We start from the raw sequence: 21913 nt of genomic DNA on the forward strand, positions 1-21913 counted from the left end.
GCAGCTCGTTAGGCAAACAGAAAGACTGACAGAAAACCGCACCAACACATAGATAGTAACGAACAGAACAAAGCAAACAACTGTGAATGAAAGTTTTTGTTTGATCATTGGCCTTTTTGCTCTGAGAATAGCCTGTGTAGTGTGATGACTGTGTAATTCATGATCACGACCTCACCAGTTGTCAGTGATACTACTGCTATATAAGACCTGTCAGTGTAGTTTACTAGTTGTTTCTGGCACAAATTTAAAATGATTTCGTACGTGACTTTCTCAGCGGAGAGGAAGACCAGAAGTCCTTTTCTTGAGACCTTGGAAAGACGCCAGGCAGAGGAAAATGCTGTGGTGCAGGCACTGTTTTTGTACTTTGGAAAAAAGTTGTTGGGGAAGGATAAAGATCTTTTTTCGCGTGGAGTTGACGAGGTCTTTGCCCACAGTGTCTTGATGTCGGTATCTACTGAAGGTGATTCAAAGTTAGTTGAAGAATTAAAAGACCATCTTCAAACAAACGGAATGCAAATCAGGCAAGAGCTGGTATCAAAGGTAAATTCATCTTTTCTTAAAATTTGAAGATGGAGTTCAGAGTTCAAGTCACTAATTTCTCATTATCCATTTTTCCACCAAGTGTTTTCCAAAGGAAAGATGAAGGCATGCAAATTATTATCATGTCGATTGCCCCCGCGTGCGTTCAGTGCCAAAAAAAAGTAGACAAAAATCCTGGTAGGAGGGCCCTACGCGACTGCGTAATCAGCAGGTTCGGAAAGAGTCGTGTGACCCCTCGGTATGCGATCTTTAAGAGAAAGGGGAGAAAAAGAAAGAGCAGCGGTCATATGATAAAATGCGTATTGACTGAGTTAGAAATATTTAGCTCTTGGACATAAAGGAAGGACATTGCTGCACTCGGCCCGTACTTTTTGTCCGCGAGCCAAATATATTCCCGTTCATAGTTTTGAATGAAATGAATTTCATTTGACCTTGAGATGAAAATAAATTAAAGCCCTGATCCTTGCAGGTGTGCTGCATTTTAAGCAAAATACAGAAAGAAGCTTGAAAGAATTCAAGCGTCGACGGGATTCGAACGCGTATCTCCCAGATGCTAGTTGGGTGGTACTACCAACTGAGCTATGAAGCCATATGCACATTAATTTTTTATGGTTATATTCCTGTTGGGCAATCCCACACAGTCATTGTAATTTTTCATCTCCACAGATTATTCAGCTTCATACTACTCTTCAGACAAGCCGCAATGTGATCCTTCTGGGGTGCCCAGGCTCCGGTAAATCGACGATATACACCACCTTGGCAAGCGCTCTGAACAGTATGAATAGTCAATCAACTCAGCCTGTCGTGAAACACCGCAGACAAGCAGGTACGGAGAGAAGGATGAGCACTTCTTTCAGACCTGCTGCAAAGATGCCAGTTGAGGAAATCAAAGATGTCCAGAGGCCAAGAGTTGATCTCTCCGTCGTTTTCCCAAAATCACTGACCTGCGAAGAGGCAAGTGTTGTTGTCTGTTGAATTAGGAAATAAGCTCGAACATATTATTCGATTTTTGAAAATGGACCTTAAGGGGGAAAGTCATGCATCTAGTTTCTCCTTATAATTTCACCCCTGTATCATCCCTGTATCAAACAGTAAGGTTATGAAAATGGAAAAAATGTTGGGCAATCAAAGAAGCACTTCGTTAATTCCATAGGAAATTTAAGGAATACAGTATGGAGAAATAAACTATGGACATTGATGTTAAGGATTAAGACAAGTTTCACGAGCCCATGGGCCTGAAGCAACTAAGAGTATCACCTCTCGCCTTGAACTGGTTGCCAGTCCACCTTGGATAACCCTCACCCAACCCCCACCCCCGCTTCAATAAGCAATTCTTCAGCCAAACCTGGCTGTTTCTGGTATCGATTCATACTTCTAACCGGAGAGAGCATTTTCCTTCCCCAACAAACGAGATAGTATATAAGAACGATCCTTCGCAGTAAAGCACTATTTAAGCAATAGTGGAAATCAGACCTGAAAAAAATTTCAGGCCTGTACGGGATTCGAACCACTGACCTCTGCGATACTAGTGCAGCGCTCTACCAATTGAGCTAACAAGCCAACTGGGAGCAGGCCACCAAATTAATCAATCAATTAATCAATTAATCAATTAATCAAATTAATCATCTACGGGTTTATATCGAATTAATTTGGTGGCCTGCTCCCAGTTGGCTTGTTAGCTCAATTGGTAGAGCGCTGCACTAGTATCGCAGAGGTCAGTGGTTCGAATCCCGTACAGGCCTGAAATTTTTTTCAGGTCTGATTTCCACTATTGCTTAAATAGTGCTTTACTGCGAAGGATCGTTCTTATATACGTCTCATAACCGCAGTTCACTCATATGTTTCATATGTTTGTTGTTAAACGAGATAGTCTAACAGAGGTCGCAGGAGGCTCAACCCCTGTGGCTCTTTTGAGTGGATTGTATGACCAACTTGTCTACATAGCCGGATTTTGTAATCGACGCCCTTTTCTAATTTTAAAATGTCGTTGTTTTGAGCAGTTGTTTGGAAGACAGCACCCAGAGACTGGTCTGTGGATGGACGGTCTGGTGTCTAAATGGCTCAGAGACGCAACTCTTACATGCGATACCATGGCCGACCTTCTCTCGAGCCAGTCCTCTGAAAAACAACGCATCGCGCGGATGATGGGTTCCCTGTCTCACGTGAAGAAATGGCTGGTGCTTGACGGACCTATGGATGACACTTGGCTGGAGAGCATGGGGACCCTGTTGGATTCCACAAGGGCACTCACTTTGCCGAATGGAGAGTCCATTGCTCAGCCAGGTGGATTTTAAGGCTCTCGTAAACTCAAGGAGGCAAACGTTATTTCAATGTTCAGGCTAGATGATAATTTGTTTTGCCTTCAAGAACAAATGAATTATTTGTTTTCATATTTTAGTATAACTGCCCTAGGTGCTTTCCAATTCTGTTGTAAATTCTCTAAGTAAAGAAAGCTTTGAGTATACATTTTTTCCAGTTACGTTGATTAGTCGTATCAATTAAGATAAGCAAGCGTTTGTATAGATTTATTTAATTAATTAAGCGAAAACTTCATATCTTTTTTTTAAACGTGTTCTGTCAAACTTAGAAGCATCTTTTGTGCTGTTTGCATTTTGATGAACTATCACGTGATAAACTTTCGCGTTTATCATTTCCTCGGAAACAGTGACAAAAAGTAGGGCAGCCACTTTGAAATTCAGCCCTCCCGCTACAATCACCTCGCACGAGGTGATTATAGCGAGATATGATACCATGCCCGACCTCGTGTGCATCTCTTAATCACATGAGCAATTCTACTCAAGCGTGATAGTAGGAAGTCAAGTGAAAATATAAATTTGAGCGCTCCTTTTGCCTTTCCTAGTTATACTCGTCCTTACTGCGCCGCTTTCCGTTCTCCTCTAACCACGTGCACATCAGACGAAGAAAAAAAGCAAGTATTCTTACGCCATGCTATGTTTATTTTCGATTCTTTCAGAAACTGTGACGATTCTTTTTGAGGTGACAGAAATCAACCATGTATCCCCAGCATTGGTGACGCGCTGTGGTCTGCTTTACTGTCCACAATCACTTGTGGGATGGAAACCAATTTTTAGGTCTTGGCTGAGAGGGGCGCATGCAAGATGGGATATTACAAATAGAGGGTTAGTGGACCACCTATTTTATTGGAATTTCTGTCATTGTCTTTTGTGGAAGAAGGGAAACCGAATAACTCCGAAAAGATTCTTGCTGCAAGAATGAGAACTGCACATGGCACCCCCTGTGAATGATACAGGGTCCAGAATTTTATTCCGGTCTGTTATAATGAGGGGCACGTACGCTCGAAATTGTAACATTAATGTTGATTTTTATGACTTTCTTTCAATTTCAGATTGGGAATCATCTCGTGTTTGATGGATCACGTGGTGGATTCCACCCTAGACTTCCTCAGTCAGCACTGTGAACCAATACTGACTTCTGGGTACAGTTCCATAAACAAGCCCTCCAAGACAGCCGCAGGAGTGCATGAAGTACAGTCACTGTTACGTTACCTCTCTGCCATTTACGATAGGCATATTCTAAGGGAAGATGAAGATAGTCAAATCCAGATCATCAATCAGAGGAACCGACAGACCTCCGGGAGTTCTGGCAGCAGCGGACACAGCTCAGGAATTTCCGCTAGTGACACTGGAAGGGTCGTTAGTTCCTTTGCTTTCGCCTTCATTTGGGCCTTTGGTGGTCATCTGCATAAAAGGTATTTCTTAACGACGAGCTACATTTCCCCCTTTTGACCCCATTGTCCCTTTTAGGAATATCTAATCTTCGTTTTATTATGGAATAGCAAACATATCTGCGATTCTGTACCTCGTCACTTTTTTATGAAAAGAAGGAAGCATATCGATTGTCGTCGTACTCGCTTTCTCGACCGAGCACCGCTGTGCAAGCTACGAAATTGTTTGAAAATTTTATCTAAGATTCCAGGCCAGTAAACATGTCCTCTGAAATGTCAGATTTTGAACAATTCCGGCGAGATCAGCCTGAGTATCTTTCAATTGAAAACTGATTCTTTGTCCCAAAATGGCTTTTTAATTGTTTTTCTTTGTATTGAATATTGTGCAGATTGACTCTTTGTTTCGCTATGTTTTTGTTTGAAAAGATATGTTGAGAAATTTGATGAGCATGCTCGACAACTGTTGTCCGCTGGCCCTTATCCATTCCTCATACCTCCTGATGGATTAGTGTACGACTACTGCTTGGACTTCAGTAAAGGTGGCTTAGTAAAGTGGGAAGGAAGGCCAGGATCACAATTAAAGACATTGCCCTCATCTTACACCGTCATCACCGAGGTAATTTCTTTGAAAATCTTAGTTAATGTGATCTTAAGTAAGCCAAATGAGCATATCCTCGCTACACGACCCAGCCCATTCTTATAAAATAATCGATGTAGAGTGTTACTGAGTAATCTGTTGACAAACATACCTCAGTCACAGTACACACCTTAATCCGAGTGGCAGCTGAAGTTTCTAAACTTTATTTTAAAATGCTTTTGGGCTATGCTGTACTATGTACAGACCTGTAAGAGTCTGTAAGTATCAACACTTACCATCAACAGAAGCTTGATTAATTAAGAAAATTAATTTTCTACTATTTGGATCATAACTTCATGGCCTTTTTTTTTCATATGGTAAATTCGGTCGCCTTTCCGAGAGGCATCACTTGTTGGGTTTTTTTTTGTTTGTGTGTGTGTGTGTGTGTGTGTGTGTGTATGTGTATGTGTATGTATGTTGTCCTAAGTATATTTTTTTTTCTTTTACTTTTCAGTTGGATCGCTACTTTTACCTCATTGATCTAATGTTATCTGCACATCAGCCAGTGCTGCTTGTTGGTCCATCAGGAATTGGAAAGTCTTCACTTGTGCAGGTTTGTAATGTTCCCGGTTGTGTGGTTTGTTAGATATGAAACAGGTCGTGTTCACTATTCTCCCCTTTCTTCCAGAAAAGAAACTCCCCTGCCACTCCAGTTGGGTGTGCTCCAAACTGATTGATTCTATTGTATTCGCACAATACACTGATATATTTTTTCCAGAACTTGATCAACCCACGCTACAACTCGACACGAATCTGTCTATCCGCTGGCCTGACCTCGAAACTGTTCCAAGAGGCGATCGAACATAGCCTACAGCAGATTAAACGGAAGGAGATGAGCCATTTAGCTTTTACAAAGGCAATACCAGGAGCTGCTACTCCAAAGAATCCACCCGTTACAAAGTCCCGCACTCAGTTTATGTTTCTTGATGATCTCAACTATGCAGCCTCTGATACTTTTGGAATTCAGCCTCCACTTGAGCTTCTCAGACAAATCCTCTCACAAGGTAATCATTGGGGATATAATCTACTTAGGGGATATAATCTACTTAGTTATATTTGTGTTTGTGTTTGATTCCTTAGGAACATTGTACAACAAACAGAGACATTACATGTACAGGGTGCAACACCTCCAGTTCATGGCTGCCTGTGTACCGCCCGGTGAAGGTACGTCTTGTGGAGGGGTGGCTTCGTATGCCATTAGCCATCGCCTGTCTAGACTTATGACGGTCTTGTCATTCTTTCCGCTGTCTTCTGAGTCTTTGGAGACTATTTACTCGTCAGTATTTCAAGCCTGGTTGGGAGAGTTTCCAGCGTATTCGCTAAGCCATCATGAGCATTTGGCCAAGGTAAGAGAGAGGAAGAGCAGAAAACTTCCACAAGGAGACATCAGTGTCTCTCTGTGTCTATCTTTCAGTGCTAGTGCCTGTGTCGGTATTAGAGGCAGTGACATTATCAGAGTATGTGTCAGTGTTATTTGAGACTCACTGGAACCGTCAATGTCAAAAATAGTGCTGGTGACAACGGAAATGTTGACGTTACCATCTGCCTCAGCCTTATTGATGGTGTTGTTGTCAATTTCAGTGTTAGTGTCAGCTATTAGGGTTAGTCAATGTCATTGTTTATGTCATTTTCTTATCCATTCGACGAGAGTAATTTTGTGGGAGTTTCGTCCCTATCTGACATCCATATATCCCGAACTGTCTCCCTAACAGGCGCTGTCCTCGGCGTCCATCAAGATGTACAACATCATTCGAAGGGAACTTCGTCCCACCCCGCTTCATCCTCATTTCCTATTTACCCAGCACGAGTTGTCCAGGGTAGCGCAAGGTATGTCCCTTCTCTCATCCAAGAGCCGTGGACGGCCAAGACCTCGAGTGAGGAGGCGAGCTGACACAGAAAAAGACTCAGAGGGGGAAGCGAAGGTTGAAGCCATCGGCGCTGTGAAGAGTGAGTCTAGTATACTTGGAAAGGAGAGGTCACAACGAAGAGGGAATGTTGGTAAAGGACGAAGGTGCGTAAGATTGAAGACTTCCTATTGTCCTGTTGTACTTAGTGCATTTTAGGATGGGCAGTATTTAAGGCTATTAGGAACCCATCATGAATCGTGAAAGAAGGACAATGAAAATCATAACTCCTCATTTTTAATGATTGGTGATACGAAGGAAATGAGGCATTCACAATTTTACGCGCTGATTATATTATCTGTACCCAGGGCATTGTAATGTAAAATGCTTAGTGTTCCAGTCAATCCCGTAGAATATAAAAAAGGTAGACAGACAGAATGCATCAATTCCGAATAAAGGAAAACTAACATAGATCATCGAGACAGGGCAGTCGTTCAAATTCGCCTGTTCGCCTGTCAAATTCAAGATTAGTAAATCTTCGTCAGAGTCCTGGGATATTTTCGTGGTTCCTGCTTACGTTCTCCTATTTTTTTTCACAGTTGGCCTTCTCTCACAAACGGCCCGATAGAGTCTGGACTGTCCGCTAAGACACCCGCTGCTTTGTCACCAATGATTCGTTCTCTTCTTCGCTTGTGGTGCCACGAAAGTACTCGAACCTATAGTGATCGCCTTCTGACCGAGGAACAGCGCTACTGGTTCTCGTGTTTGTTGCACGAGACCGTTGAGGAATTTTTCTGTAAGACTACCTCGGAGCTGGGCTCCGAAGTGTTCTCTGTCGAGCAATCGCTGATGCAGAAGAACTCTCAAGGTACGTAACTTGGTTCTTGCTGGTGCTGACCCGTTGTTCCAGTACTTTACACCTTATACGAATTACAGCTTTCGAATTACAGATCTTACCGTTATGCACTTAGCGGGATCTGTCATGGCATAAACTATTTCCAGGAGGCATATTGCCACTGTTCAATAGTGAGGGAAAGTGCAAGACTTTTGGTGTGAAAAATGAATGTAAAAGTTTATGCAAATCAAGCTTATTTTTGCAAGGAAGGTTTTACATTTGGCTTCATTTCGAAAGGGAATGTTTTTTAGAACTCGGGAATGGTCTATTTTCATAAGCCTATCTTGTTTATTGCAGACGCTTTGCCCGGTAGAGATGCTTCCCCACCTACGGCTAATGACGAGCAAATCCAAACCACTGGAAAGTCTGAGGGACCATTACAATTGGATGACTCTTCGACACTACCAGGTGGTGAACCACAAGACTTAAGCGATGAAGGCGCTGGAGAGGAAGAAGATATTGATTCTGTTCCCAATCAAGAAACTCCTGACCCAAGGGAGGATATCGATGCATATACCACAGAAAAGAATGTCGCGAATGATGACATTTTTCCTAAAGAACCAAATGGCAATGATGAAATCTTAGGTGAAGAAGAAGTTCCCGAGGACGAAACGCTGAGCAGAGAGCAGAGTTTGATAGCAAACACTGTGGTCCTTCAGCCTGCAAAAGCCAAGGTCACGTTTAACGACACCAGCGGTTTGAGCTACGACAAGAAGTACGATGGTCCTTTGATTTCGTCGGAGCAGCTGGCTTTCTCTGGAGAAGATTTGACAGACATCGTGTTCTGCAAGCATTTCAATGTCTCTGTGACCGGACGAGAGAGTAGCGCCAGTGAAGTCGCAAGTAAGAACTACTTGGAGTGTGCCGAGAGCATTTTGGAACAAGGGATCAAGAGATGTCTAACGTCATACAATGACCAAGTGGCTGAGTCGTCCAGTGCCAAAATCATGAGCTTGGTGACATTTCGCGAGGCAATTCATCATGCGGTGCGTTTGAGTCGAGCATTGGTAAGTTCTGTATCCTCCTTCCCTTTTCTTTGATGTAAGTTTGTAAACTCTTTTTCAGCAGCATTTGATTATTTTACTTGGTAGTATGACAGTCAATGTTTTTTGTATTCCCCAGGCCACACCAGGAGGTCATGCGCTGTTGCTATCGGATCTTGGTTACGGACGAAGGACCCTAACAAGACTCACTGCACATGCAGCTTGCTGCAAGGTTTGTAGAAGGATTTTTATGCGTCAGGGATGATATTGTTTCATATCATATAAGTAAATGTTACTTGGAAAGTGTTCCAAGTCATCACGTTTAACGATCATTCCTTGGATTGGATTGTTCGTTCGTCTGTTCTTCCGTCCATATGTCTCGGTCAGTCGGTCACGTGGTTGGTCATTCAGTTGATTGATGGTTGGCTGCCTCGATTGTGTCTGTTCCGCGTCTGTTCGCTCCCTAACTTTCTTGTTCGCTCACTGTGCCTTCCCCGCTCTTTTTTATTCTACCGTAATGGCAGTCCACTACCTTGTAATCTTGTATTTTCACCATATCTTGCTAAATTGTCTTGACACGTTTCTTTCGTTTCTCATTTTAGCTGGTTGAGCTGCAGCGAAGCCAGTTTCAGAGCCAGGAGGACTTCAGACAACAGATCAAAGTGGCATCATTTATTGCTGGACTTCAAGGGAAACCTGTAGCGCTGTTTGTACCAGAAGGTGTTGATGATGAATCCATGCAGGACATCTGTTCACTAATGGCAGAAGGTAAAAGATTGTGACCTGATGCTGGAAAACAAAATATCTTTTTTGCTCACTAATTATTAAAGAAAAACTATTCAGCTCCCAAGTATTAGAATTTTTTTGGTTGATGCTATGCTTTTGTGCTCCAGGTAAACTCGTGCTTAACGATTAATAGTAATTATAGAAGCCTCATATCATCGATACTCGTATTTCTATCTGTTGTTCTATATTAGGTACATGTCCTGGTCTTTATACACACAATGAGCTGTCTATGATCTCCAACCAGCTTCTTCCCGGAGGAAAAAGAGGAGCACGCAGAGTGGAGAACCAAGATATTGCTCAAGAGCGGTACTTTCGCCGAGTCAAATCACATATCCATGTTTTCGTCTGTTTGAAGTACAAAAAGCTCGAGCTGTCCAATTCCCTAGAAAAGAATCAGTTGTATAAGTTTCCAACCTTGGTAACAAGAAGCTGTTGTGTTGATGTCTACAGGGCTTGGCCACACGAAGCGCTAGTTAGTGTGGCAGAGAAGCTGCTTGATGAAGAGGAAAGTGTACTTAGTCTTGTACCATTAAAACGACGTGAGCGAGACTTGCAATCCGTGGCCATATGTTCAATTATGGCTCACGTGCATCTTTCTTCTAGAAACATGGTGGAAAGGATCTACGGGGTCAAGGCGTTGAAATTTTACTCGCCAGATACGTATTTGGATTTTATTGACCTGTTTCGGAAGATCTGCAGAAGGTTATGCGCGAAAGAAAAGGTTAGAGACTCCATCCTTCAAAAGGCCTTAATAGACTTGAATAATCTCTGCGAGAGTAACGGTGAGAGTGACGGTGAGAGTAACGGTGAGAGTAACGATGAGAGTAACGGTGGGAGTAACATGGGAGTAACTGTGAGAGTGACGGTGAGAGTAACGGTGAGAGTGACGGTGAGAGTAACGGTGAGAGTAACGGTGAGAGTAACGGTGAGAGTAACGGTGAGAGTAACGGTGGGAGTAACTGTGAGAGTGACGGTGAGAGTAACGGTGAGAGTGACGGTGGGAGTGACGGTGAGAGTAACGGTGAGAGTAACGGTGAGAGTAACGGTGAGAGTAACGGTGAGAGTAACGGTGGGAGTAACTGTGAGAGTGACGGTGAGAGTAACGGTGAGAGTAACGGTGAGAGTAACGGTGAGAGTAACGGTGAGAGTAACGGTGAGAGTAACGGTGGGAGTAACTGTGAGAGTGACGGTGAGAGTAACGGTGGGAGTAACGGTGAGAGTAACGGTGAGAGTAACGGTGAGAGTAACGGTGAGAGTAACGGTGGGAGTAACGGTGGGAGTAACGGTGAGAGTAACGGTGAGAGTAACGGTGAGAGTAACGGTGAGAGTAACGGTGAGAGTAACGGTGAGAGTAACGGTGAGAGTAACGGTGGGAGTAACTGTGAGAGTGACGGTGAGAGTGACGGTGAGAGTAACGGTGAGAGTAACGGTGAGAGTAACGGTGAGAGTAACGGTGAGAGTAACGGTGAGAGTAACGGTGAGAGTGACGGTGGGAGTGACGGTGAGAGTAACGGTGAGAGTAACGGTGAGAGTAACGGTGAGAGTAACGGTGAGAGTAACGGTGGGAGTAACTGTGAGAGTGACAGTGAGAGTAACGGTGAGAGTAACGGTGAGAGTAACGGTGAGAGTAACGGTGAGAGTAACGGTGAGAGTAACGGTGAGAGTAACGGTGGGAGTAACTGTGAGAGTGACGGTGAGAGTAACGGTGGGAGTAACGGTGAGAGTAACGGTGAGAGTAACGGTGAGAGTAACGGTGAGAGTAACGGTGGGAGTAACGGTGAGAGTAACGGTGAGAGTAACGGTGAGAGTAACGGTGAGAGTAACGGTGAGAGTGACGGTGAGAGTGACGGTGAGAGTGACGGTGAGAGTGACGGTGGGAGTAACTGTGAGAGTGACGGTGGGAGTGACGGTGGAAGTGACGGTGAGAGTAACGGTGAGAGTAACGGTGAGAGTAACGGTGAGAGTAACGGTGAGAGTAACGGTGAGAGTAACGGTGAGAGTAACGGTGGGAGTGACGGTGGAAGTAACGGTGAGAGTAACGGTGAGAGTAACGGTGAGAGTAATGGTGCCCAGACCTGTAGCTTTTATAGGCACGAACCCCAGCACCAAGCACTGGCAAGGGAGAATCAAGCTACTCCTGTTAGAGACTCCATCCTTCAAAAGGCCTTAGTAGGCTTCAATAATCTCAGTGAGAGTAATGGTGCTCAGACCTGTAGCTTTTATGGGCATGGACCCCAGCATTGAGCACTGGCAAGGGAGAATCAAGCAACTCCTGTTGGAGACTCAATCCCTCACTGACAAGGGAGAATCAAGCAACTCCTGTTGGAGACTCAATCCCTCACTGACAAGGGAGAATCAAGCTACTCCTATTAGAGACTCCATCCCTGAAAAGGCCTTAATAGGCTTCGATAATCTCCGTCATGCTATTTGTTAAGTATCATTTTTCTCGGAAATCCCAGCAGAATATATGACCGATCCGTCTAATGAATTTAGTTTTTAAGGGTAACCTCGCTGCTTAGCACGTCCTAGAAAGCCCTCATCCTAACTAACATCCCATTTTTTTGACGTTTCATTGCATTGCAGGAAGAGGTGGCTCACCTAGACAAGGCGATTAAAAGGATGGACGAAGCTACTCACAGCTTAAACAAGATGCAGCGAGAATTGGATAACCTAGCACCAGTGTACGAAGCGTCCAAGACGGACATACAGTTGAGGCAAGAGACCGTGGAAGCGTGCCAGAATGAGTTCACTGCTGCTAAGGAGAGGTGTAAGAAGCAAGAAAAGGACATCGAGGACATGCAGATACCCATTGAAATCCTAAGGAAGGAGGCACAAGTGGAATTTGAAAAGGTGTGGAGAAGAATTTTTTCTTAGAAATCTTTGACTGGCTCAAATTCGATTGTGTACGTTATTAAAAGCCTTATTGCCCTTGCTGCTGAAGTTAATCCCGATCCACACAACCTGAAGCGACCAGAAGAATGTAACTTCCTCCGAACATAATGCCAATCTGTTTCACTGAAGTAGAGTTTAAATCTTATCATTTATCAGTTATTGGTTTCTTTGTTTGACATCCAGTCAGTCTTACTTTCAAATTTGCGATTTGGTTTTAAGTGGGTTGACAATATTTTTCGCCAGAGCTAAGCAAGTCCTGCTTTTTAATTTCCAGGTCAACCCCTTATTTGATGCGGCGTGGAAGGCTATCGACTCATTAAATATTCACGACCTGGAGGAAATCAGAAGTTACCGTACGCCACCTGCGCTGGTTACTCTTGTTGTGAATGCAATTTGTCTCATGTTCGAAAAGGAGCAGACGTAAGTTACCAAACCTTTACCGACTTTTCATTATTTCATCTTCAGGTAGCTTTTGGTGAATTTTTGGCATCCTGCGCAAGATGCCGGATTTATGGTTTCGTTTGGTATGAGTACTTGGCAAGCAGATGTCCTCACATAGGTCTCCAAGATCTGTCAGTTCAGCATCTTTTCTCCGAATTTCAGGCCCTTGTTTTCCTTGACCTAATCCAAATCACAAATGACCACCTCATCAATCAAGCATACAAGCATTTGTTATTTATTTCCTCACTGCCTTCTCGTGAATTATCAGATCAATTGCATTCCATAGAAAAGAATCGGGGGGGGGGGGGGGCGATACGTTTTTCTTTGTATTTTGACTTTTTCTCTACGTTGTGTCTGTATGTAGTTTTTTTTTCTTTTTTTTTTCGGTTTTTGGTTTATGATTATGTTCGGGGTTTGTGTAATGTTAGCGCATTTTGTTCAGAATAGTTTGCATATTTATTATTTTCTGGGAGTCCTCACGGTGCAATGTTGTTTTGGAAATAACTCTTCATAAAGTACCTGCAGCGTCCTTATCTCTCACTTAAGAATATCAGTTCTCTTTCATTTTAATCAGCCTATTGACCCAATATTATCTCTTGATTTTCGCTCCAGATGGGAGGAAGGAAAGCTTCTACTCAACCGAAACAACTTCTTTAAAGACTTGGAATTTTACAACATGACCGATATGCAAGATTCGATTTTCGACGGACTCAAAACTTTTTATTACAACCCGTTATTCCAAGCAGATGTCGTCCAAGATGGTAGTATGGCCGCAAAGTCTTTGTGCATGTGGGTGCGAGCTGTTTATGATTTCTGTTTAGCACACAGAGGTCTGAAACCCAAACGGCGGCAGTTGGAGAAAGCAGAGCAGGAACTCGAAGAGGTATTGAACATCGGGAACAGCTGTAATTTATTCGAGAACTTTTGCTTCTGTTGTTAAAAGTAGAATGAAGAAGACAATTTAATTTGCTTTTCGTAAGACAAAAGTTAAAACTAAAAGGAAGCGATTTGCTTCCTTGGAGAGGGGTTTCTTCTCCTCCACACACGCAAAACAGATGATACCAAGTTCAAAATGTCAAAGATCATGGTGAATTCATTTAATTGTGGATAAAGCAACAAGAGTTAGGTCAGGTACTAAAGGTGATGTTATCGCGTTTGAGGAACACTAAGATCAAGTCAAGGCAATATGACATCAGGGTAACAGTCCGAGAAACATCGTACACTCTGCTATTTCTCTTCTTCAGCAAAGTTCGTGTTCTTTTTAGTATGAAAATGTTTGTTAAAAAAATTATGGTCTCCCATTGAACGAATTGACTCTTAAACTCCATGTTAATAAGGATATGGCTTCGCTAGTCAGCGAAATCTGTGCAGCATAGTCGATAGTCCATCCAACCGCAAAATCGGAAGTCTCTTGGGGGAACAGGATGTTTCCTTTGCTCCAGGCTCATGATAAACTTTTTGCATTTTTCTTTAATTCGTTGCTTGTTTTCAACTTTGAAGGCAAAGTCCATTCTGGGAGAGATGAGAGTGAGATGCAACGCCATCAAACAAGAGCTTGAGTCGAACATTCAGCGGTACAAAGAGAGCGTAAAGCATTCAAGAACAGTTGAAAAACAGATTCAAGTAGGTTATCTAAATTCAGCCCGCTTACACAGCAAATGTACTGTAGTTTTGCTGGTGATGTTCACGTTAATTTTCTAAGTGACATGTTTGTTTTGGTTTTGTTTTTTTCTCGTTGTTTGTATTTTTCATTGACTGTCCACAAAAGTAAGTATTAATTGTTGTTCATGAAAATTATGATATCACTCTGTTATCAAACTCAGAGGAGGGGATCTCGATGCATTTTTGAGACTAAATAGTACACCCGGTGAACCTTCTCTCCAGCGCCCCTTCGTTAATTTGCTTTTGTTTGTTTTTGTTAGAAAGGCAAGAGATAAAAAATATTTCTAGCAACGAGAAACCTACCTGGGCTGTTAGCAACTTAAACGAGCGGATTTCAACATACATTTATGATGTTAGCTGACTTTCTTGGTAAAATTTCTTCACAGAACATTGAAACAATAAAATCCAAAGGAGTTGCGCTCGTCGACAGCCTATCCTCCTACTCAAATCTCTGGCACAGTGGTCGATCACTCGCCAAACAGCATTTGACCTCCGCACCTGGAGATTCCCTAGTTGCGGCTGCTGCAGTATGTTACTTGGGTCCACTAATCCCTGAAGCACGCGACGAATTGTTTGCTGATTGGCTGAGGGTGTGTGACGGGGTGTTCCGAGCGCCTCCTCAGGGCTTTCGTACGTTATCGTCCATGGTACTGGACGATTTCCGAAAGGAATGCAAACATCATGAAGAACCTGATACACGTAAGCCTGACAGGTGTTGGTAGCTGTTAGGTTGAACACAATTTGGAGAACACGCATCAAAAATGATGATTTTCTGCTTTTTTGCATTAAACACCAAAACTTTGGATCCCTGTGTGACAAAAGTTGGGGGGTAATTTTCATAGATTTGCATAGTGAGCGTGTGTTGTATATTGAAGGGAGTTGGTAAGGAATTTTCTCAGGCATATCTAGACTAATTGACGATAACCAGTTTTCTGAGATTTATAAATACTTGCTTATATTTTAATCGGGTAAATTGTCTTGAAAGCAATAACTTATTGTTACTTGGTTGACAAATCGTTACTAAGGCTTAATCTGTGTGTTTACACAGGGAAGGACTCCCGTCCTGCCACGCAATCCACTCTGGTGTCAACCATAGCTACGAACATTGTTCCTGTCAGAGAGGGCGTGTCACTGAAGACAGTATTGTCGGCTCCCAACGAATTAGAGGACTGGAGGAGAAATGACCTACCCATGACTGAACAGGCGGTAAACAACGCTTTGATACTGAGAAGCTGTGGAGACGATAGGACACGCGCATGGCCACTTTTGATTGATCCTCATAACCAGGCTGAGTTATGGATAAGAGCGTTGCATCAAGGTATTCCAAACCATATGTGTACTGTTGGTGTTATGGTATTTTTCTGTAAAACCTGTTCATCGATCTATCTGTTGATAAAAAGATAATAGAGCCTAGAACTTTGACTGGCTTCCTTTGGCTTCTCTCGATTGCTTTTTATAATTTTCTCAAAGAAATGCACCTTGTAATAGCAACAGGTTCTTAAACAACGAGCCTTGACTGTTAGTTAGTTGTCTTTATTTGTTTATGAGCATCGGGGAGCGGAATCCGAAGGTGTGAGGTTCGATTCCTCGTAGGGACTCAGAATTTTTACTTTGTCCCAAGCTCGAGACAAGACGAAAAACATATTTCTCTATTTCTTTGCCGAGCTCAAAACGTACCATCATTCTTGTTGTATGTGTGATCATTTTTTTTGGAAATTTACCAGTAAGTTTCGACACTCAGTTTATTTAACTCGTGTCAAAACCTTGGATATAATAGTATTTTGACACGTAACAAAGTCATTTGTTTATCTCCCTTCAATGATCCTTCATTGCTATTGTAAAAAGTTCTAATCAAGACCTTACTTGACATAGGTGAAGCGGTGGATCGCGCCGCCAGCAGTCGTCCAGACACCAGACAGTCAGACCGGTCCTCTCGCCCGTCCGAAGGCTCATCCGTTGACATGGAAGCCTCCCAGGCTCTGGATGATGCTCATCTTGAACAGGCACCTGCGGAAGAATTTGAATCTGATCCGCAGCTCTTTGATAATGAAGTTGACCAGTTTCTACAGTCCTTGAGAGAAAATGGTAATGTACAATCACGTGGACGAACGTGAAACATATTCTGTTCTAATAACGACCCACTTCAGTGGAATAGCCATGATCTATTTGTATTTGTATCTACGAATGTTTATACAGGGTAGCCTAGTTCAGCTAATGGCTGGTTTAAATGGGGTCCTGTCACACCCACCCATCTCACCCTAGAGGAGGACATCCACCACGCAGTAATCTCGTGCGTGGGAAATTAAAGTCTCCCACCCCTAGCCCTGCAGGAGACGGGGCCTACGGTTTATTCGCCCTTATCCGAGAAGACTAGAATATCTATCCATTTCTTGATATTATAGAAAGGTAGCAAATTCTCCTCAGTTATTTTAAGACCATGAGTATTGGTCCGGCTAGGGCTCGAACCCTCGACCGCACAACACAATCCGGCGCTCTAACCAATTGAGCTAATCGGGGGGCGGTATCTTTTTTTTTTTTTTTTTTTTCAGCTCAGACATTAGCAGTGATGAATTAATTCTTAATCGAATGTGTTTGTAAGGGGTAGGAGCATGTTTAAGAAAATAAATTTTATACTTAGGCTAGTGAGGGACAATTCAAAGGTGGTTTGTGAAGTAAAAAAGTATTTTCGGTGCGAACAGAAATGTATCGTTACTAATACGAATTCGAGACCGGTAGACATTTTGAAGTTATATGATGCGAAACGACTGGAGTGACCTTTTTAATGAGGTATTGCTCTAACGCAAATACAAGATTCCCTTATAATTTGATCATTTTGTTTTAAAGCAAACCCTTGGAAATACAATACGAAAATGGCGGATATTAAATCTGGTACAAGTCTGATACTAACCGATGCAAGTTGTATCTGTCTATTTCCTTGTAGACGATCAAGAATCCAGTTTTCCAGAGGGGGAGACACAGGCCACTTCCAGGAAGGAGCGTACAGCGGGCAGTGCTTTGACGGGCTTGAGTGACAAGATGTTGAAAGACAAGCTGGCTGAAGCAATGGGAATACAGGTACAATTAACACAAGTTATTGCTCGGGTTCATGAATTTGTTTTGATCACTATTATATGCACTCTTTTGGTTTTAGATCGACAGTACTCCTCTGCCGATATCACTTGGTCCCTCTCCAGTGTTAAATCTGAGTGAAGGACAAATCCTAGTCGTTTCAGCTGATGATCCTTTATTAGGTATATTCTGTTTTCCGACTTGGTAATCCGCAGGTATTCTTTTGCTAGTTTAAATCTCTTTGCATGGCGATTGCCTGAGAGTTGCCGACTTTTTTATTCAACGTTTTAAGGATGATAATGGAATCTTCACATTCGACTCTTACAGTAAGGCCAACAAAGAAGTTAAGTCCAACGACTCTGATATGTATTTACTTTAAGAAATGTGTTGAGGGGAAAGATACTCCACAAAATTTAATGAAAAGCTTTAGAGTTCCTTGCGTGGATATCCCCAGAATTGCACCGAAAATAGCAGTGTAAGAGCTTTTTTTTTTTTCAAACAACTGATATCCTACGGTGCTAATGTAAGGGGTTGCATCTTCAGAGCAGTGTTAGAAAATACGGCGAGGTTACTGAATAGTATTGATCAAGGCTAGTCATTATCCTTGTGTCAATCGTATTTTAATTGTACTAACTACTTATAATGTGATAGTCGAAAAACTGCGAGCCGCTGTTAAGAAAGGACTAGTGACACTGGTCACCCACATCGAAAGGCGACGCTGGAACAAAACGCTGGAGCTGCTCCTTACCCGTCAAACCTTCACCAGTACTGACGGTAACCTTCAAGTGATTATTGGCAAGACTGCCGTGGACTATAAGCCTTCCTTCCGGCTCTATCTCAGTTCTTCCTTGCCCTTGTTCATACCCGGTAAAGGGCAATGTCCGCTTCCACTTTCCAAGGCGTGTACCATCAACATGAGTGTGAGCCGGGAGGGAATCTGTGAAACGCTGTTAGGGGACACGTTACGGCTTGAAAGACCAGAGTTGGACGGACAGCTGAGGTCGATCGATAGGGATGTTGGTCTTCACAAGCAACAGATCAATAATGCCAAGGTTTGATGTTCATTCACCTTCTATTCATTCCATCTTTTTCCCTTGGTCCAAGATCACATTGTAAACTCGGGATATTGTGTTGCTTGGTTTAAATATCAGTTTGCCAATTTAATATAGTTGTTATTTAGTACCTATCATTTATTGCACATTTATTTTTGGGTAGGAGGTCATCCTTGATAAGGTTGTGAGCCTCAGTGGTCCTCTGCTAAAAGACTCTGCTATGTTGGATGCGGTGACACAGAATAAAGATATGATATCCACGGCAGAAGAAAGATGCGGCGAGGCTGAGGTGAGCCATTTTTTCACCAGCTTTACTAGTTTATTTTTAATTTTGATCTTTTTCCCTTCTGGAGTTGGAGAGTCCGTGATCTCTCTCTGTCGGGAATTGCCCATATTCCTTCAATGTAATAGTGTTTTGTTCCTGCTTTCCTCAGTGAACCATCAGACTAACACACGAGGCAACATGGTTTGACAAAAAAAAAACTTGTCCAGCCTTAGCCGTGCTTGTCCCTTTTTATTTTCTCTTACCTCTTTGGCGTCTGTCCACTACTGCTGTAAACTCCTGGTCATGGGTTTCTTTCAAATAAGAGACAACTTCATTATCCACCTAAGAAACAACTCCGTAGAAGACAAGAGGCCTATAAATTTAAGCTTAAGAGGAAGTCGTTCTTTGATTTTGCCAAGATGTCTTAAACGACTTGTTGATGTGGAAACTGAATGTAACTGTGACATGGTGAAAGGGGGGGGGGGAGGGGAGAGTGCTGGTTCGACGGGTGTGAAGTGTTCAAGCAGTATCACCTTTCATCGTATCTTTTTTTTTTTCCCTGCTTAGTTGATGAAAACAGAGCTACTAGCGAAACAAAACGATTTTCTTCCTGTGGCTCAACATGGAGCATTGTTGTTCTCGGTTGTTAGTGATTTGTGTGAACTCCATCCCTATTATCGCTTTCCACTGGAGTCATTTATTCAGCTCTTCCGCGACACTATAGCTGAGAGGAACCGCGGGAAGAAAAGTAGTGGTTCACCGGGTGCCAGAGCAGCAGAACTCATCACTGCTCTGTCCAGGAAAATATTTGATCGTATCTCCTGGAGTCTTTTTCAAAGTAGGTATCATTCTTTTATTTATTCAAATTTTTGTTTTGTTTTCATTTACTTTTTTTTAGCATCCTTCAAGTTTTTAATAATTATTCGAATACAAGACTTGGAAAAGGATATCGTTTTAAGAAAAAATGGGTAACAATTGTTGATTTTTTTCATGCAGCATGTGCCAATTGGTGATATTTGTAAGGTAGTTAAGATGCACGTAAATTGTTAGGTGGTTTAGAGTCAAATTTCAGGAAAACTTTTCACCAACCGCAGGGTTAGTAATTTGAACCCTGAGTTTGACAATTATCTTCCTGCAGCTTGGTTAAATGAATGATGGTCTTAACAAATAGCTATTGATGTGGAGCACAAAAGAATTGAATTGATTAATTTAAATTGATGGTCGTCTCTTATACATTTCTCCTGTTGTCTAGGTGACAATCACGTGTTTGCGTTCTTACTGGCGGCAGAGAAACTGATGAACAGTGGTTCTGTGTCACGTGACGAATGGCAGTTGTTTACCAAGGTATTGGGGAGGTCCGAATTCGATCATTCTGACGAAAGCGAAGTGCCAAAGCCGCCTTGGGTCACACAGAAGGTAGAGAAGTTTTATCTATCTCATTCTCATTCTCGAGATCTTCTTATCTTGTAGGTCATCTAGCCTGCGGATCTTCTCATTCCGCAGATCTTCTTGCCCTGCGGATCTTTTCAACCCGCCGTCTTCACATCTTTCGGACCTACTAATCTCGCATGTCTTCCCAACACATAGTTCTTTACATCCCCCAAGTCCTTTCATCCCACAGGTCTTATCATCCCGCGGCTCTTTTTATTCCGCAGGCCTACTCTTCCCGTAGGTTTTTTCATCCCCTGGGTCTTCTCATCCTTCAAGGCCTTCTTTTTCCTTAATCCTACTCATCTCGTTGGTCTTCTTATCCTGCGGGTCTTTTCATTCTGCGAGTCTTCTCATCCAGTGGGTCTGCTCGTTACGCGGACCTTCTCAATCCGTATATCTACTCATCCCGGGAATCTTGTCATACCGTGGATCTGTTTATTTCTTGGGTACTCTCAGCCTGCAGGTCTTCTGATCACACGGATGGATCGTCTCGTCTCGCATTTCATCTCATCCTGCGGGTTTTTCCACCCCGCGATTCTCATCATCCAGCTGGTCTCATCCTGCAGGTCTTCTCATCTCGCGGTTGTTATCTTTCCGCTTGTATTGTCTTGTGGCGTTCTCGCCTTATGGTCTCTTTTCTCATCTGGCAAGTTTTTCCATCCCACGGGTGTTCTCATTTCATGGGTCGTCTCATCCTGTGGTTTTGCCTATCTTAAGAGTCTATTCAACTTTAAATTGTGGTCACTTCTATCTCATTATTCCAGGTTTGGGAATCTGTGAGTGACCTTGAGCGACTTCCTGATTTCAATGGATTGAAGCGGTCCGTTGCAGAACAGTCACATCAGTGGCAGGAGTATTTCAATGTAAGAAACTTTAATTGCAATTGCTTTCGTTTTGTTCTTTTACAATAATCAGACATCACATTAATGTGATGAATCTTTTGTCTTCATTTCCCTTTTGCAGTTGCCTCCTGTACTTCTCAGTGCCACTCCTGGTGATTACGCTCATCTGACCATCTTTCAGAAAGCCCTGCTATGGAAAACCTTCAAACTAGATCAGGTAGGCTCTGCATGCAATGTTGGTTTAATGACATGTTTCGAACCCTGTCGCGTTATTTGTTAATCGATAACATCTGAGTCTTTGTTTCCATGCCTGTTTCAGTTATTCCATGTTTGCCAAGAGATCGTTCTTTATCAAATGGGAGCCAATATGATACGACCCGTAGGGTACGACCTGGATCAAGTATACCACGTCACTGGTCGATCTCGACCAGCAGTCTTCCTGCTGCCTTCTCAGAACATTCTAGAGCAAGGAGAGGCAAATGTGTTAAAAGGTAATATGTTTTACTGTAAGATTCACGGTCAGACATTATTGAGAAACATGGAACTCTTGATATCATTGTTAAGTTTGTACAAATAAGTGATTTACAGTCTCTTTAGAATGAGGCGACTGGGAGTGTTTCCCATCCTGGATGATAACCTGAAACAAGTTTCAACTGATTGTCGATGATAATCCAGAATTTCTTTTATGCTGTTTAATTTAGTTAGGTGATTGGTCCAGAAAACGCGCGCCAGTCTTTCAACTAATCACATTCAAACCTAAAACCATTCGCGTCTTTATCATCCTTTTTTTCCCCTCGCGTCTCGTAGTTTCCTTCTTTTTTTTTACCTTGAGTTCTCATTGTTGAGTTCTCCCGTTGTTTCAATTGGT

General features: G+C 42.7%; 1 protein-coding gene across 1 annotated transcript in view; it reads left to right on the forward strand.

Moving 5' to 3' along the window:
• LOC111331219 (dynein heavy chain domain-containing protein 1-like) overlaps positions 1 to 21913 on the forward strand; it is a 50449-nt gene that overhangs the window by 23605 nt on the left and 4931 nt on the right. The window contains exons 26-56 of the mRNA XM_022936278.2: positions 275 to 540; positions 1207 to 1494; positions 2541 to 2823; positions 3515 to 3680; positions 3908 to 4270; positions 4673 to 4862; positions 5338 to 5436; positions 5602 to 5887; positions 5964 to 6229; positions 6596 to 6894; positions 7327 to 7595; positions 7920 to 8629; positions 8745 to 8837; positions 9208 to 9373; positions 9583 to 10112; positions 11975 to 12241; positions 12558 to 12703; positions 13337 to 13607; positions 14225 to 14347; positions 14773 to 15085; positions 15435 to 15704; positions 16259 to 16471; positions 17328 to 17461; positions 17538 to 17637; positions 18107 to 18507; positions 18671 to 18796; positions 19340 to 19610; positions 20025 to 20188; positions 20968 to 21066; positions 21167 to 21262; positions 21365 to 21536. Of these exons, the coding sequence (XP_022792013.2) occupies positions 275 to 540; positions 1207 to 1494; positions 2541 to 2823; positions 3515 to 3680; positions 3908 to 4270; positions 4673 to 4862; positions 5338 to 5436; positions 5602 to 5887; positions 5964 to 6229; positions 6596 to 6894; positions 7327 to 7595; positions 7920 to 8629; positions 8745 to 8837; positions 9208 to 9373; positions 9583 to 10112; positions 11975 to 12241; positions 12558 to 12703; positions 13337 to 13607; positions 14225 to 14347; positions 14773 to 15085; positions 15435 to 15704; positions 16259 to 16471; positions 17328 to 17461; positions 17538 to 17637; positions 18107 to 18507; positions 18671 to 18796; positions 19340 to 19610; positions 20025 to 20188; positions 20968 to 21066; positions 21167 to 21262; positions 21365 to 21536 (7440 nt within the window). The remainder of the gene's footprint in view (positions 1 to 274; positions 541 to 1206; positions 1495 to 2540; positions 2824 to 3514; positions 3681 to 3907; positions 4271 to 4672; positions 4863 to 5337; positions 5437 to 5601; positions 5888 to 5963; positions 6230 to 6595; positions 6895 to 7326; positions 7596 to 7919; positions 8630 to 8744; positions 8838 to 9207; positions 9374 to 9582; positions 10113 to 11974; positions 12242 to 12557; positions 12704 to 13336; positions 13608 to 14224; positions 14348 to 14772; positions 15086 to 15434; positions 15705 to 16258; positions 16472 to 17327; positions 17462 to 17537; positions 17638 to 18106; positions 18508 to 18670; positions 18797 to 19339; positions 19611 to 20024; positions 20189 to 20967; positions 21067 to 21166; positions 21263 to 21364; positions 21537 to 21913) is intronic.

Source organism: Stylophora pistillata, chromosome 12, assembly GCF_964205215.1.
Source record: "Stylophora pistillata chromosome 12, jaStyPist1.2, whole genome shotgun sequence".
In the NCBI taxonomy this organism is placed as follows: domain Eukaryota; kingdom Metazoa; phylum Cnidaria; class Anthozoa; order Scleractinia; family Pocilloporidae; genus Stylophora; species Stylophora pistillata.